The sequence below is a fragment of the Protopterus annectens genome, chromosome 2.part0 (assembly GCF_019279795.1).
Source record: "Protopterus annectens isolate FY-2018-M chromosome 2.part0, PAN1.0, whole genome shotgun sequence".
Classification (NCBI taxonomy): Eukaryota; Metazoa; Chordata; order Ceratodontiformes; family Protopteridae; genus Protopterus; species Protopterus annectens.
Window position 1 is genome coordinate 186,772,312 of NC_056728.1, and position 16,601 is coordinate 186,788,912.

The 16,601-nt window shown below is 40.9% G+C and overlaps 1 protein-coding gene across 3 annotated transcripts in view; it reads right to left on the reverse strand.

Moving 5' to 3' along the window:
* Window positions 1–16,601, reverse strand: part of RAPH1 (Ras association (RalGDS/AF-6) and pleckstrin homology domains 1) — a 2,904,638-nt gene that overhangs the window by 545,634 nt on the left and 2,342,403 nt on the right. For all 3 annotated transcript variants that reach the window (XM_044060647.1, XM_044060646.1, XM_044060645.1), the window contains one exon: window positions 13,612–13,722. In XM_044060647.1, coding sequence (XP_043916582.1) covers window positions 13,612–13,722 — 111 coding nt within the window. The remainder of the gene's footprint in view (window positions 1–13,611; window positions 13,723–16,601) is intronic.

A 16,601-nucleotide genomic window follows, 5' to 3' on the forward strand; every position in this document is an offset into this window, starting at 1 on the left:
ACTGCCTCCCATTGTAGATTTCCCCCTCTGCCTCTGGGGGAAAATTCTTCGCGTGACTCTTGGAAAGGTCCTTGAGATTTTCAGAATCACGTCTTTTTACCGTCGTGTTGATTCCTAAAAAAGGTCCCTGTGGGGTAGAAAAGAGGATTCCCATGGCAGATGAGGTCTTTCTCCCCTTCTGATTGAGGCAGTGTCTCTCTGTTGGCCCAAACAAGGAAGAGCCATCAAAGGAAGCATTGATGAAAACGCCTTAAAGGGCTCTGTGAAATCGCACAACCATATCCAGGAATGTCTCCTAATGCCTACGCCTGAACCAGCAGCCCATGAGGAAACCTTCAGTTGCATGCAAGATTACCCTCATGGATGCATTAGTAATGGATTGTAGGGTGGTCAGTCATGAGGAAAATAACTTCTGTTCCTCTACAGACGTGGACCCAGGGGTACAGTTAGAGAATTCCTTGACCAAGTCCCTCTGTAACTTACTGAAATGTGCCAAATAATTAAGCGATCATAAAGCAAAGGTCGCTAATGAATACACTTGCTTTCCAAACCTGTCCAATGCCCTAAACTCCCTGCTGGGGGGATGGACAGAGCAGATATGTTCAGCCATCTCCTTCTTAGTGGCTGTTGCAACAACCATACACAATACTAAATTTGAGGTACAACTCTTTTACTAAGCAAGCCGTTTATATGTAATATACATGACATTTACATATTAGATATGCCTTATAAGTCATAAATAAGGAAGATTACAGTACAGATGACAGAAATAAATAAAACTGAGTTATTGAGTGTGAAACATTAGCCAGTAGGTAACAATAGCTAAAGCTAGTAGTGGGACATGGAGAGACATTGCATAGCTGATGAGTCAAGGAAATTTAGACTAATAATAGGGTACATATTGACACAGAACCTGGTTATAAGAGCGATGGAAAGTAATTGAAGGAGATTGATAAAGTGAGAAGGCCAGAAAGAAACTGAAACGTAAAGTGTGTACTAAGACAGGAATCTAACTGAGGAGGAGCGGTAAAAAGGTTTGTTGTGTAGAAGAGGACAGAGGGTATGAGATGGCAAAGGAAAATTGAGTTACCAAGTAAGGAGCACTTGCAAGACCATAAGTGGTTTAGGTGTTTTAGCAAGGGGTTGAAGGTGGAAAGTGTCATAGTTTGTTTTAGGTATGTTGGTATGGTGTTCCAGAATTTAGACGTGTAATGGGAGTACAGTGAGTCACCTGATGAGTTATTAGATGCGGTTCTTACCAACAGCATATTGGTTGAGAGAAGGTCTACTTAGGAATTAGTGCTGCAGGATATCTTTTAGTGTTGGATGTTTTTCTGGTACATGTGTAAGATTGCATGAATATGTCAAACAGTTGGGTAACTCTTGCCAGTTTAGATGCACTACAAACAACACACAGCCAACGGTTATATTTCTTAAGGCCCATGAAAAAAATCAGTAAGGAAAAGTTGGCAGTAAATATGGCTACTTTACTGTAACAGGTGGAGAGTTTAGCTTATGTGTAGTTCATAGGTTTTTAATAACGGGAGAGTTACACAAGGATGGAAGGTAGATAACTGCATTTGGCTTGCATAATCTGTGAAGTACTGTTTCGTTCTAAAGATGGAGTGGAGTTTCTGATGGTTTTTTTGAATGGTTTGCAATATTAGCTGGTCAGAATTGTGGTCATTTTCAATTAGGACACACAGCGGTTTTTGTCTGGCTTATAGTTTCAGTTTTTCTGGTTTTGGAGTACATTATTTTGAAAGTCCATTTAAATTTGGTATTGATTAGATGTTTTTTTTTTTAGGATCTAAATGTAGATGTTCATCTTTCAGCCAAGTTTTGTTAGAATGAAAGAAGTCTGGGTGATGTCCTGAAGTATTGGTAGGGATGAGGCTTGTACATATAAAAGATGAATCATCATCATACTGAACTATACTAGCAAAGTGGGCGACAGAATTTATATTGTTTTTAAAAATTCTGAATAAGAGGAGGGCCTATTATTGATCTCTGTGGGGCAATAGTTTGAAGGAGGAGAGTTTTTTTTCCATTTGACTGCTTGCTGCCTGTCAGTCATGTAACTATGGAACTATGAAAGACAGCACTAGGTAAAGGCAGAGGGAAGAAAATTCACTAAAATGATGTTAATGGGATAGAGTCAAATGCTTTAGATAAATCTAAGCCTAGTGAAAATACCAGGTTGTCCGTCATTCCTATATCAGTTTATGATACTGGTGAAGTTGAGGAGAGCAGTGGTAGTACTATGGTGAGGTCTAAAACCATGATGGGTTTAGAGAGAAGGTTCTTACAGTTAATGTACTGCATAAGTTGTGAATGGATACATTTTTCTAGTATTTCTGACAAAGGGGATAGGGTGGCAATATGTCTATAGCTGGAAAACTCTGCCACCTTTGCACAGTGGTATTATGTAGAATTTTTCCAAGGTTGATGGGACATAGCTCTCGGATATGGATAGGTTTATCAGTAAAGATATGGAGAAAGCTATGTTGTCAGCTGCTTTTTTAACTGAAGGAGTGTTTTTTTCTTTTGTTCGATAGTTCATTTATAGTAGTGGACCACCAGAGTGCTTTGTTTTTGAATTTTGGGTGATACTGCTACAATATTATAACACTAAGCTTGCTATATTTACTGGGGGGGGGGGGGACCTTCTGTTTAAAAACAAAAAACAAGGTGCATTTTGCATACAGAACTTTGGCTTAACAGCTGTTGTTTAATGTGTAATGACTGGTAGCTTTAGATACCTGTATAAACATCATACTCGTACAAAAAAAAAATTACTAACAAGGGGTAACAAAAACCTCATTGAGTGGCAAACCAACAAGTTAATAAAGTTATTTAAAAGACTACTGAAGAACCGTGCAATCCCCACTAGGTGTTTCAGAACAAAAATGCCCTGCCTCTAATTTACAATTCATCAGGCTACATGCTAATTTTCATAAAAACGATAAGGCTGCCAGTGTTTTGGGGTTGAGGTTGTAAGAGATGCAGTGCACCCTTCGGTGTGCAAGACAGGTGGTATAAAAACATCATTAGCTTGGGCTGTTGTGGCAAAAAAGAATCACCTGCTGGGTGGGGGTGGTATCACTGGACAAGCACACAGACAGGCAGCACCAGCAATGCATCCTTAATGTCAAACTGGCTGAATACAAGGCAGCCAAAACATGCGTTTACTAATCATACACAACAAAAAATGTAATGGTAAAACAAAAACAGATTTGACATACATTAACAGTGGTGACAAGTCTGTTGGCAAATGTATGTAATTTCTTTTTGAGCCTAATCTAAGGCTACTTAGTTTTTTCTGTGTACAATGGCAAACAATATACAAGGCTGTTTTCACTTCACGTATGTTAATGATGTATGACCAAGAAACATCAAAATATTGATCCCTCAAACATAAAATAATTATACTTTGTTACTACAATATATATCAAATCAGTCAGGTAATTTATCAGCTTGTGAAGGTGCTCACAAACAAATCAGTAAGGCAATGTATCGGCTTGTGAAGGTGCTCACAAACAAATCAGGTAATGGTTTTAATTGTGAGGGCACTATGAACACATCACATAGATAACAGTTTTGTTCCTGTCTATACATCAGGTATCTTTTGATCGATTACTAACCCTTGCTGGAGAACAAAGACGGAGGACAGATGATGAAGCCAAAGGCAGACAACTCCAATCTCAGCAGAGGGTGAGGGAACTCAAGGTGGGTAGGGGAATACTCTCTGAAGAAGATGAGGGTGCAGTACACAAACAGGAGCAGCGATGTGTGGCAGGTCACTTTTTCTGATATCTTTACACGCAGCAGTATATGTAGGCCCGATGCCAAGCCCATGCAGCACTCCCATTTACGGGATCCCACTTCTAACTAGGTAGGCAAAAATACCCTCATCACTCAAGGCCATCAACAACAGCCCTGTGCTTCAATGCCCTCCCTCATGACAAGGGCAGAAAAAGATCCCCACAGGTACACTTAGCACATACATATGTATAAAACAAGTAGTAAGAAACAGAAAGATACTACAGGAAATAAGTGAAGAAAAGCAAGAGATTACAGAAATCAAGTAGTGGGGGGTACATGTCATTCAGGGAGGGACCTCAGCATTATCAACTACTGATTTCATGAAGTGAACAATGTAACAAAGTAGCTGGAAAAGATGCAGGGTTGACCTGAGCGGGACATCAAGAAAGGAAAGGGGGAAGAATTCCATGGCTTCATATATATAGGGTCGCCACTTAAAATAGACAGCAAAGTTTTGAAGATCCCAAAAAAGTACTGATCAGCACAAGGCAGAGAAGTCTTAAAACAGGGAAGCAATGGCAATACATTTCTTCATTCACATTAAGAAAAGCAGAAGGACATAAATATGTGCGGCCTAAGTATAAAACAAAGATAAGGTGTATTGTGTGTCTCAGTTAAACGAATCACCACAGTAAGAGAATGCCAAGGACAATACTTAGAAGAGATGGTGCAGCAACAAAGCACTACCGAGGGAAACACTGCAAACTAAAGACACAGTATTAAAAGATGCAAGACACAGATACAAAGGTGATTCTGTATAATTCCAAGCTGAACTTACAAATTTAAATTTGTAAGAATGGGTGTCTCATAATCCCTTATTTAGACTTCAATGTCCATTTATTAAGAACCATCTAAATTACTTAAGAACCACCTGAGTCACTATCTGCTTTGCTAAAATCTGGATTAATATAAACTGTGAGCATTCCTCATACCACACGTATGCCTGTAATATTATGGAGTTAATACAGGTGTACAAAGGCACTTTTAGTCAGGTGCACAGATGCCAAGAAGTAATTACACCCAAAGGGACAACTAGTGATAATGGAGTTTTATCACTTTTCTAATCAAGTTAGTATATATGTGCGTGTTTTATATATATATATATATACACATATATATATATATGTATGTATGTATGTATGTATACACACACACACACTTTTGGTGTTGTTAAAATGTCCACCAAATGGGGGGTGGAGGGGGGGCTTGCCCACCTGCAAAAAATATACTTTTAGGTTTCACTGTAAGTAACTGTCGAACATTTCATTTCATAGGTTGGTACTAGGCTATCAGCCCTAGGGCCTATACAAACCTAGCCATAACAATTCCCTGGCTATTTCTTCCCACACTATTTACTTCCCTAGACCCCTGTCTAGCAGGGCGAATGACGTGATCGCCGGGGTGAATTTCCTTTCTCCCATCCAATAGTCAAGGTTCCTTTTGAAGAGGGCCAAAGAGGCACTCTGCTTGACATGTATGGGCAGTCTATTCCAGAGTCTGGGGAGTCTCTGCGTTAGGAACCTATCCCTCCAGCATGTTTTGTTTATTGTGATGACAAGGTTTAGATCCCTGGAGTGTGCGGCTCTAAGGGATTGGGATTTCTAAGTGTAGCATGTCCAACAGCTCTGGGTTTGACATGGCCTTGTATGTTAAGCAGGGATAGCCTCTGAGTAGACGATATGCGACTGAGTATAGCTGGAGTTTTTTAAGGTGGTCAGTGTAGGGCATCTGCTTTAGGCCTGTGATTCTTTTAGTGAGGTATTTCTGCGGCCTTTCCAGTTGTTGCAGATGTCTTGAGAGGTACATACCAAATGGGGCGTTGTATTCTATAATGGGTCTAATGAGGGATGAGTACAGTGGGACAATGACCTCCTTTTTTCTGGATGAAAAGTCTTTAGTGATGAGGTGTGCCACATAGAAGGATTTTCTGACTGTTGTGGCAATGTGGTTATCGAAGGTGAGACGACTGTCCACCTGTGTCCCTAAGTCTCTTATCACACTTTCAGTGTTTAGTGTACTGCCAACTATGTGGAAATTTATGGGTACATGTTTTTTCCCAAAGGGAATAACTATACATTTCTTGGCATTGAGCTTCAGCCCATGGCTCGGGCACCAAGCATCTGTTTCTGTAAGGCCCTTTTGTAGAGTATCCACATCATTTGGGGATTCAATAATTTCTCCCAGTTTGCAGTCATCTGCGAACTTTGTTAGCCAGAGTCCCTTAGTGTTGGCCTGTACTTCAGTGAAGTAGATGCCAAACAAGAGCGGTCCCAGGACTGAATCCTGAGGTACTCCACTTGTCTGGAGCAGGATTTGGAGTCGGCAACTTTTACAGTGTGGGTTCTGTCAGTAAGCCAGTTGGCAACCCATTGGGTGACGTAGTGATTAATGCTCGGCTTAGTAAGTTTATCTAGGATTCCAGAGTGGGGGATGGTGTCAAAGGCCTTGGCGAGGTCTAGATAGGCTGTGCGGACCACCTTACCCTTGTCCATGGCTCTGGAGACTGATTCGAATTAGTCCAGTCAGGTTCAGGAGACAAGATCGGCCCTTCACTAACCCAAACTGGGTGGGGTTCAGTGTTTGAAGGTTGCCAATGTCTTTGTTTATAAGTTCCATGATAATACGCTCCATGGCCTTGAAGATAATGCTCGTCAGACTGATGGGATGGTAGTTTCCGGGATCCGAGGTGGATCCCCTCTTTGTGGAGGGGGATTAACTGTAGCTCTGCACCACTCAGTGGGCACGAAGCCTGAGGTGAGGCTAAAACGTGACACTTAGGTAATATGCCAGTTCATATTGTAGTTCATGTAGTACACAGCCCGGGATGTCATCTGGTCCCATGGATGCTGTATTCTTAGCTTTGGAGAGTGCGTTTTTTTACCTGTGTGGACGTTATTACCGGAATTTAGCAATCTTCTGGTATTGAGATGGGCCATTTAGGGGTGAGAGGGGGTGAAGTTGGCACTGAATCGATCTGCCAGGATATTGGCAATATCCTTGGGATCAGTATATTTAATGCCATTCTGTTTTAGCTCAGAGCAGATCTGAGCTTTGCCATTTAGATTCTTGACATAACTATAGAATGCCTTGTGGTTGTCTTTGGAATCTTTGGCAATTTTATTTTTGTAACTAGATTTGGAGGATTTTATGAGGGATCTCAGTTTCTTACTGAAGCTGGTAAGGGAGTGTTTTGCATCCTGGGATTTTCCTCTTTTCTGCAACAGTTTCTTCCTTTTGTTGTAAAGTATGTTTATGGCAGGGGACCACCAGATAGGCTTCCTTTTTTTGGAGGAGAGCATCTTGGTTCTATTGGGATGGCACGATTCATGCATGAGTGGATGTGCTCATACAGTGCCTTAGTGTAGGATTCAGCAGTCGAACTTTCAGTTCCCGTCTGCATGGGTGTCATGAAGTTTGTCACTTCTGACTTGACTAGCATGAAGTTGGCTTTGGAGAAGTTTTTTATGGAGGTTTCCTTACTGGGGGGTGGGGGTGGGATGTGGATGTTAAGGGTGATTAGCTTATGGTCAGACCTGACTAACGAGGGGGTGACCACAGATGTGGAGCATCGATTTCCCATGTTGGTAATGACCAGGTCTAGGCTATTGGAGCCCCTGGTGGGACTATGGATTAGTTGATCCAGGGCATTGGAATTTATCAATTCCAAGAACCGTTGGGCAAAGGATTTGGTACACGAGTAGTTTTCCCAGTTAATGACAGGGTAGTTAAAATCACCCAGTATTAGGGTGTTTGGTTCTATCTTAATATTTTCCAGTATGTTTAGAAAGGTGTAATGAGAATTTTGGGGCATGGTGGGGGATCTGTAGCAAGCTACAACTTGGATTGCAGTCTTACCTAGTGTTAGTTGCACCTGGAGAATTTCAGACGCATTGTGTTGAGCAACTAGCCTGGTGGTGTGAATATCCTTGGTGAATATGGACACTCCTCCACCTTTAGTGTTTCGGTCCTGGTTTGGTGGTCGAAAAGTGTGGTAAGAGTTGTAGCCTGGTATTGCAGGGGTGCTCTCTGGAGCTTTGAACCAGGTCTCAGTTACTGCACAGATATCGATGTTCTCCATTTTTAGGAGTGCCTCGAGAGACTGCATTTTGAGGTTTAGACTTCTAGCATTGAGTAGCATTACCTTCAGATTTTGCATGCTTGCACCTGTTACGGTGGTGGTTTTGTCCTTTGAACTTTGCCTAAAAAAGGCACTATAGGGGTGGCAAGAGCCTTAGCCAGTAACCTAAATCCCAGGGGGACAGGTGCAGACCATCTCTGGCAAAGCATCATGGTCTGTTGATCATGTCGTCCCAGGCAAATACTGGATCCCCTTTGAATCACATCAGAAGCTTAGCCTATTGTTGAAGTCAATAATTTTGTCCTTATACTGCGGTATCATTCTGGGCGATGGCAGGATGCCACTCAGGGCTAGAGTCATACCTGCCTGGGCCACATGATCCGAGAGCTCTTCCATGTCTCTTTTCATGTAGTTCAGGGAGGTACGTCTCAAGTCATTCACTCCAACATGGACAATGACAGTCATATTTGTACTTGTTGTGGAGTGACTTGACTGCATGCGTTATGTGGTGGATCCTGGCACCCGACAGGCAGCTGAGTGTAATTTTCTCCTTGTTCAGCCTGGTGAGTGGGACATCCGTGTGCCGGACTATAGAGTCACCTATGACTAAAGTGTTAGGTCCGTTGTCTTGCTTTAGGGGCTCTTGCTGGGTGGCACACTGGTGGTGTGAGCTATGTGATACATTCATTGTGATTGATGTTTGCTTGCATTTCAGCTTCACAGGTCTTTGTTGCTTGGGAAAGTTACAGTTAAGGTCCTCCGCATATGTGGACTTAGTGTTGCTACATGTGGGTGTTGGTGGTGTGGGTTTAGAAGGGTTATGTGTTGCTTGAGGTGTAGTGTGGGTGTTAACCTTCTCCTCTTGACTGTCTAGCACAATCTTGGGTGGAGAGAGCTTTGCTTCCAGTTTGGCTATGTAAGTGCATCTCTCCTCAGGTTGTAGTGTTGGGTGGTAGGAGGAGAGGGTTGTCTGTGTACATGAGGCAATTGCTGCATTGCCCCAGTATGCCCAGATTCACCAGGTGGACAGGAGAAATCACCGGAAGCTGACCCTTGGACATGCCTGGTTTGGTGCTTTTTTTTTTTTTTTTTGTAAAGTACATGAGCTGTTTTCCCTTACCTTAGCAAGGTACTTTGCAATTATAGGCTGTTTAGTGCCTACAATTAATTTCTCCTTATTAACAAGGAGAGTTGAGTGCTTGTATCAGTTTAAGGCTTCCTAGTGCTTTCCAGCAGATATTAGAGCAAGTGCTAGTCACAGGGATGCTTAAAGGTAAGATGAAAAAAATGCACACTGCAGTGTGCACTAGAGAAGTTAGATGTGAAAGTAGGTAACTTAAGTTTTACCTGTTTAAAAAGTTAAGGTTTAGTGGAGAGTTACTATTTTTAAAACAGAAAAATGGATTGAAAGGGATGGTCACGTTTGTATTCTAGTACTATGGAATACAGTAGGATGGCCAATAAATTTAAATAGTTGAAGGGGAGTGATTTCAAAAAATGATAATTTTGTGATTACTCACACAAGCCAGTGACAGCAGAGAGGAAATGAAATATATGGCCAAATTAACATAAGAGGCAGGCAACTAGAAAGACAATGGTATTTAACAAGACAACTGTAACTGGATGGGAGGGTGGGGAAAATTTTCTGCCTGACTCAGAAGAGAGAGAGAGCTGTGGTCTCTTTTGTAGTTTTAATATGCAGTTAAAGCAGAATGCAAGTAAAACACAAGGTAAAGAAAACAAACCACAGTATTCAAAATATAAAAAGGCAATAAAGTAATAACAAAATAAACAAGTAAAAGCAAACTAACCTTTCCTTCACAGCAAAGTGTAGCAGAGTCTGGATGAGCCTTTCTAGTAACGCTCTGAAATGTTTTATTTTAACCCTTAAATAGAAGGTTTAGTTCCTAGCTCCACCCCCTCAGTTCACAAATGATTAACCTTAAGTGACCTCTTCTATCTTATAAATGAGTCCTTAATTGATCAGTTCTAATTTCTGCCTGACTCAGAAGGGACAGAGCTGTGGTCTCTTTTGAAGTTTTAATATGCAGTTAAAGCAGAATGCAAGTAAAACACAAGGTAAAGAAAACAAACCACGGTATTCAAAATATAAAAAGGCAATAAAGTAATACAAAATACAATAAGTAAAAAGCAAACTAACCTTTCCTTCACAGCAAAGTGTAGCAGAGTCTGGATGAGCCTTTCTGGTAAAGCTCCGAAATGTTTGATTTTACCCCTTAAATAGAAGGTTTAGTTCCTAGCTCCACCCCCTCAGTTCACAAATGATTAACCTTAAGTGACCTCTTCTAGCTTATGAAGGAGTCCTTAATTGATCAGTTCTTTTTTGTGGTCCTATCACTCGGAAATTTCCTTTGGTGAGTTTACACAAATCCACATTAGTATACTAAACAAGGACACAGAGAACCACCAAGCAGTGAGTAGGTGTGGGAACATCAAACGCTCACATTCACCCACCAACTGGGCTATAACTGCTATTTGGCCACATATACCTTAAACTGCTCTTCTCTGCTAAATGATTTCATAATATGTTTTAATTAATATGTCGCTTCTTATTAGTGCTTCAGTCACACAAAGTGTATCATTAACTGTGTGCTTCTTTATCACAGGGTTCGTCTTAAAACCCTTCCCTCATATTTCCTATTTTTGTCCACTGGTGATGCACACAAGCCTCTAACATGCCATGAAATGCAAACAAAAAGTACTTGTTGTACAGTCAATTCCAGTGGCACAGAACAATAAAGCCATGACTACAACCCAAGCAATCCAAGTGCAGCTAGTGGTTTGGCTACCTCCTTGAGCTGCTGAGAAGAGCAGCAGGTCTTTACAAGTCAAGCTCACTCACATATCTCAAGGGGAATGGAGGACACCTCCGAAGGTTATGCAAAGTGCACCTATTTCCTGTGGGTAGACCGCATAAATATGCAAGTAGTGCCTGTCTGAGGAATCACTGCTTTGGAAGTGCCCCAAAGTCCAACTCCAGACCCACTGCACATCTTGCGTGAAGAAATTCAATCAAAGTTGTGCAAGGAGCTAGGGTTTAATGTAACCACAAAAGGCAGCACCACTCCTGACCCCAAACTCCTGTCGTAAAAGGAACAAATAAGGCCAAATATGGAGCCCGGATGGGAAGACGGATTGAGAATGATGTTTAAAATGTAACTCATGTAGAGGAAAATAACCAAACTATGTGATGGAAAAAAAAACTTAGGGCTTCAATCACTTGATGAAATAGTGACTATTGCATTTATACTGCGATTAATCAGACTATAATCTTGGACAAAGTTACAGTTGTGTAAGAACTTACCATAACCGTAGATGTCCTACTAATCACTGTTGCACTGTTCCAAACAGATGGGTTTCCATCACTGACGCCTGGATAGGGTGCCAAAACCTAAATCTTCCATAAGCCATATGTAGGACCTCAGCCCAAGAGCACAAGGGTACATTAGTGGATGTATGAGCATAAATCGTCAGACTACCTATAGCCAAGCAGCCTGAAGACACATCTGGGAAGAAAGTGGTCATCTACGAGGGGGAAACAGGAGAAAGGAAAAGCCCCCTTGGTTCTAGAGGATGCCAACCAGGGCAGGAATGTATATAAAAAAAAAAAGAGGTGGGAGGGAATACAGCAACAGTGATCAGCTGCACATCTACTATTATGGTAAGCTCTTACACAACTGTACTATGTCCAGATTGAAATCAATGCTGCAATATTCCAAAAAAACAGGTAAGTCTCAAAGCTTAAGGGAGTAGAAGGGTGAAAAACTGAAAAATTGTGAAAACTGTCTTAGAAGCCAGAAGGGAAGGGACCGATGTCAAAAACACATCTCTAGATTTGGAAAAGGCACCTACTCTGTAATGCTTAGTGAAAGTGAGCAATGAAGACCAGGTAGATGCTTCCAAAATTAGTCTGGACACTATCGCCCCCTTGTAGAAAACTCCAGAAGAGGCCACTGCTGTAGTATAATGAGTTTTTGGGAAATATGGCAAAGAATTGTCATGGTAAGTACAGCAAAGGGAAATGGACCTCAAAATCCAACTAGCAATAGTATATAAGGATACTGCTTGGCCCAGCTTACAAGAAGGAAACTAACAGTTTGTCTTACAAATATACTATATACTTACATATATTACATATATACTATATAAATATACATGTAAATGGGGGAGATTCCTCATGACAAAATACATGCACTTGTTAAACCTGTCTAAGGGAAAGGGGACAAATCCAGATTCATACAGACCCTTGAGCCTATTTTTATGTTGTAGAAAAATAATAGAAAAGGTAATTCTGGATAAGTTATTGTCAGAACTGGAAACTTTGGGACTTGAAACCATACATCAGCAATTCATATGTTGAAAACATATCTATTACCACCTGTAACGTGATGTTCTATAACACTATAACAACAGCTGTGAATAAAAAAATGTACCATTATGTAATTTATATACGTTTAACTTCAGCATTCAGCAGGGTCATACACAAAACACCGATCAATAAATTAGAACAACTAGGTACTGATCTACTCTTGATAAGATGTATAGCTGTATGGCTTACAAACAGGACATGGCAAGTATCATACAGCAACCAGACAAGTGAAATTCTTGGTTACAGTCCGGGCTCTGTCCTAGCCCCGTATTTGTTTACATTGCATCTTTCAGATGCAATCTTTTTCATCTGAGGTGTTCTACAGTCTGTATGTAGATGACCTGAAACTGAGTAAACCAATTACATGAGTTACAGATAAGGCAGGTCTGCAAAAGAACGTAACTAAATTGAGCATTTGGGCACAGCAAAATATTTGCTGATAAAGACATTAAAAACTAACCATATGAGATTTGGGAGACAAAAACTGAAAGGTGAATATTTAATACAGCACACAGCGACTGAAACTGTAGATTCATTTGAGGACTTGGACATATGGGTAGATCCAGCTTTTAGTTTTTCTAATCTTATCAACCAATTGGCTAATGATGGTTATAGAACTATAGGTTGAATAAACAATTTATAAAGTCTAGGAAATCATAAATGATGAAGTCATTTGCTAGTTACATTAGACCCAAACCTGAATATGGAATAACAATATGGAAACCTTATAAGAAAACAATCATGAGTAAACTGGAAAGAGTACAGCGGAATATACCAAGGGCATCCATGGATGCGAAAATTTAAGTTATTATGAAATACTAAAATATTTGAACTTGTACAGTGTCATATTGATATTTAAGAGGTGTATAGGGCATTTAGAGATAACTACCTCTAGGAATGTTTGGGGTTATCAAAAAGTAGCAGAAAATCAGACAAACTAGGTAGAAAATTCTACTGGAATGAGAAGTATTCTAACTGGTTCCCTGAGACAGCAGCAGATGCATGGAATAGACTATCAAAATGCATTAAACCAAGTACTAGTTTAGATATTTTAAGAACAGCCTGGACAGTTACTATGGGAACAACTATTTTGGTATACTGGCAGGCCTGAAGGGCATTAATGCCCATGCTTGAAATATTTGTATGTATGTATATATATATATATATATATATATATATATATATATATATATATATATATATATATATATATCCTCATTGTACAATCTGTGTCCTAGCTGACAAGGATGTCCTATACTCACCATACTCATCTAATTACCAAATAAAGTCATCACACCTTTAAACAAGATAAACATACCTTAAGTGCAAAACAGTAATCAGTTGGAGCCTTGTACTTGCTACGGTAGTCTTGCCCGTAATAGACATTGACATGATCTAACTGTAAGAAGCACACCAAATCACGAGAAACCTAACAGGAGTAAAAGCACATGAGAAAAAGAAAGAGATTAAAATTCAGTGTATACATCAATGACACCACAGTCATCTGAAAAGACATTCAACCTCATCTAACTATAACGCATCTTTAAATAAAAAAAAAAAAAAAGGTTGACTGTTCATGTTCCAGAGAGAAAAGTTATTTCTTTACCTTTAAAAAGTAAAATAATATCCACTGCATTTACCCATACACAAAAATGTTTCTTAGAAAATGCTCATTAAAAGAACAGTTACAGAGGTAGCCATCATCACTACAGATATTCCAGGGAATTGTGATATTCAAGTTGCATCACCACATTCAGAGTAATGGCGAGTGTGGAAGAGAGGTGAAGAGAGTACAGGCAGGGTGGAATGGGTGGAGAAGAGTGTCAGGAGTGATTTGTGACCGACTTGTACCAGTAAGAGTGAAAGGGAAGGTCTACAAGAGGGTAGTGAGACCAGCTATGTTATATGAGTTGGAGACTGTGGCATTGACGAAAAGGCAGGAGTCAGAGCTGGATGTGGCAGAGTTAAAGATGTTAAGATTTGCACTGGGTGTGACTACGATGGCCAGGATTAGGAATCAGTATATTAGAGGGTCAGCTCAGGTTGGACAGTTTGGAGACAAAGCAAGAGAGGCGAGATTGCGTTGGTTTGGACATGTACTGAGGAGGGATGCTGGGTATACTGAGAAAAAGGATGCTAAGGCTGGAGCTACCAGGTGAGAGAAAAAGAGGTAGGCCTAAGATAAGGTTTATGGATGTGGTGATAGAGGACATGCAGGCGGTTGGTGTGAAAGAGCATGATGCAGAGGACAGGAAGAAATGGAAACAGATGATCCGCTGTGGCGACCCCTAATGGGAACAGCCGAAAGATGATGAAGTTGCATCTCCACATGGCACAACATTTAATCTTTCATTCCATTCTGGAAATGCCCCTTCTCTGGTTATACAGCTAAATACCCTAGTTCCCGGTGACACTACTCTGTGACAAAATATTCATGTGCTGCTATGTGTGGACTTGCTTTCATCAGAATTGTCAGTCACTGTAGAAAGGCAGAGGAGCATCATCCTTCATCCAGGTTCTGTTTTGACATATTCCAAGTAGTCTCTCACTAAGGGACAGCCAAGGGGGTATATGAATTACATGCAGGATTTTCTTTGGGAGTTAAAACAACTACTTTTGACAGCAACTCCATGGCACAAAAATCTATAAACACAACGACTTAGGCAACAATGTAGAAAGAGATGCAGCTAAAAGTACAGTTTTGTACCTACCATAAATGTAGATGTCTGAGAGGTATGCATCTGCAGTCCTAACAAATGGGTTGTCCTGGCCTCAGGCAGCCCTTCGGTCGGCCAGATTCCAAAGTCTGGGTCTGGCCTCGGCTGATGTCGCACTTCACCCGACGACATAGCTGCAGTTCAGCGGGTATAAAGGCATCAGCCGACGCCATTTTCCTCAGTGTTTCTTGCCCCAGATGCCAGGTGTCCTCTAGGAAGGCTAAATTTGGATAAATGCAAATGTTTCCAAACAATAGAGAGCAAATAGAAATAAACATGTATATACATATATACAAACAAATACACCATAATAGATTCCCATAGCTAGCTACAAGATGGGCAAATACCCTAGGAGTACCACAGAGGGGAAGGAGGGTGGGTAATCCTGACTGCAGATGCATACCTTTCGGACATCTACATTTATGGTAGGTACAAAACTGTACTATGTCCTTCAAGGATGCATCTGCAGTCCTAACAAATGGGTAGAATACCATAGCCAAACTGGGGGAGGAGGCACTAAGGAGGCACTAAGAGTTTATGGTGTAGTTAAGATCCCTTGCAAAACAGCAGTGGCAAAACCTGCTCGGGATCTGGAGTATAAAGGTAGATTATAATGCTTGGCAAATGTATGCACGGAGCTCCAAGTAGCAGCCTCTAAAATGTCTTTGGTAGCCACTCCTCGTAAGAAAGCTGTAGTAGTGGCTGTAGCCCTTGTGGAGTGAGGTCTGATGTTTTCTGGAGTTGCCTTTCCATGAAAAGAGTAACAAAATCTAATGCAATTTCCTATCCATTTTGAGATTGTTTGTTTGGAAATTGCTTTTCCTTCCACTCCTGTTGCATTTGCTACCAGAAGCTGGTCAGTTTTTCTATTGTTCTTGGTTCTGTCCAGGTAGTAGCGCAATTGCCTGTGTACGTCCAAGGTATGCAGCAATCTTTCCCCCCCTGTTCTGTGGGTTGGGGAAGAATGTTGGCAGGTGTATTGCTTGGTTTAATGATACCCTGGAGACCACCTTTGGCATAAAGGTAGGATTAGTTCTCATGGACACTCTATCTTGATGGAAGATAAGGAATGGCTGTACTGCCATTAATGCCTGTAATTCAGAAACCCTTCTAGCTGAAGTGATTGCAAGCAGGAATGCAGTTTTCCAAGATAAGTACTGTAATTCTGCCGTTGCTGCTGGTTCAAAAGGGGGTAGTGTCAACTTTTAGACACAAAGTTCAAGTCCCATGTAGGCAATGGTGGTTTTCTTGGTGGCTTTACATTTTTAATTCCTCTGAGAAACTGCCTGAGTAGAGGTTGAGAAAAGACTGGAGGATCCAAGTTGTATTCTGCTGAAATTGCTGATGCATGAATCTTAATGGAGGAGTAAGACAGACCACTGTGGAAAAGCTCTGCTAAGTATTCCAGGATGTTAGCCAATGATGTATCTACTCCTTTTGTTGCACTCCAAATGAGGTATCTTTTCCATTTAGCTGAATAAGTTTTCCTTGTTGAGGGTCTGCGAGCCTCCAAGATAATGTCCTTAACCCTTTGAGATAAAACTGGGTTATTTTGCCTTATGTAATGTTCCAAGCAGCTAGCTGCAGTGTT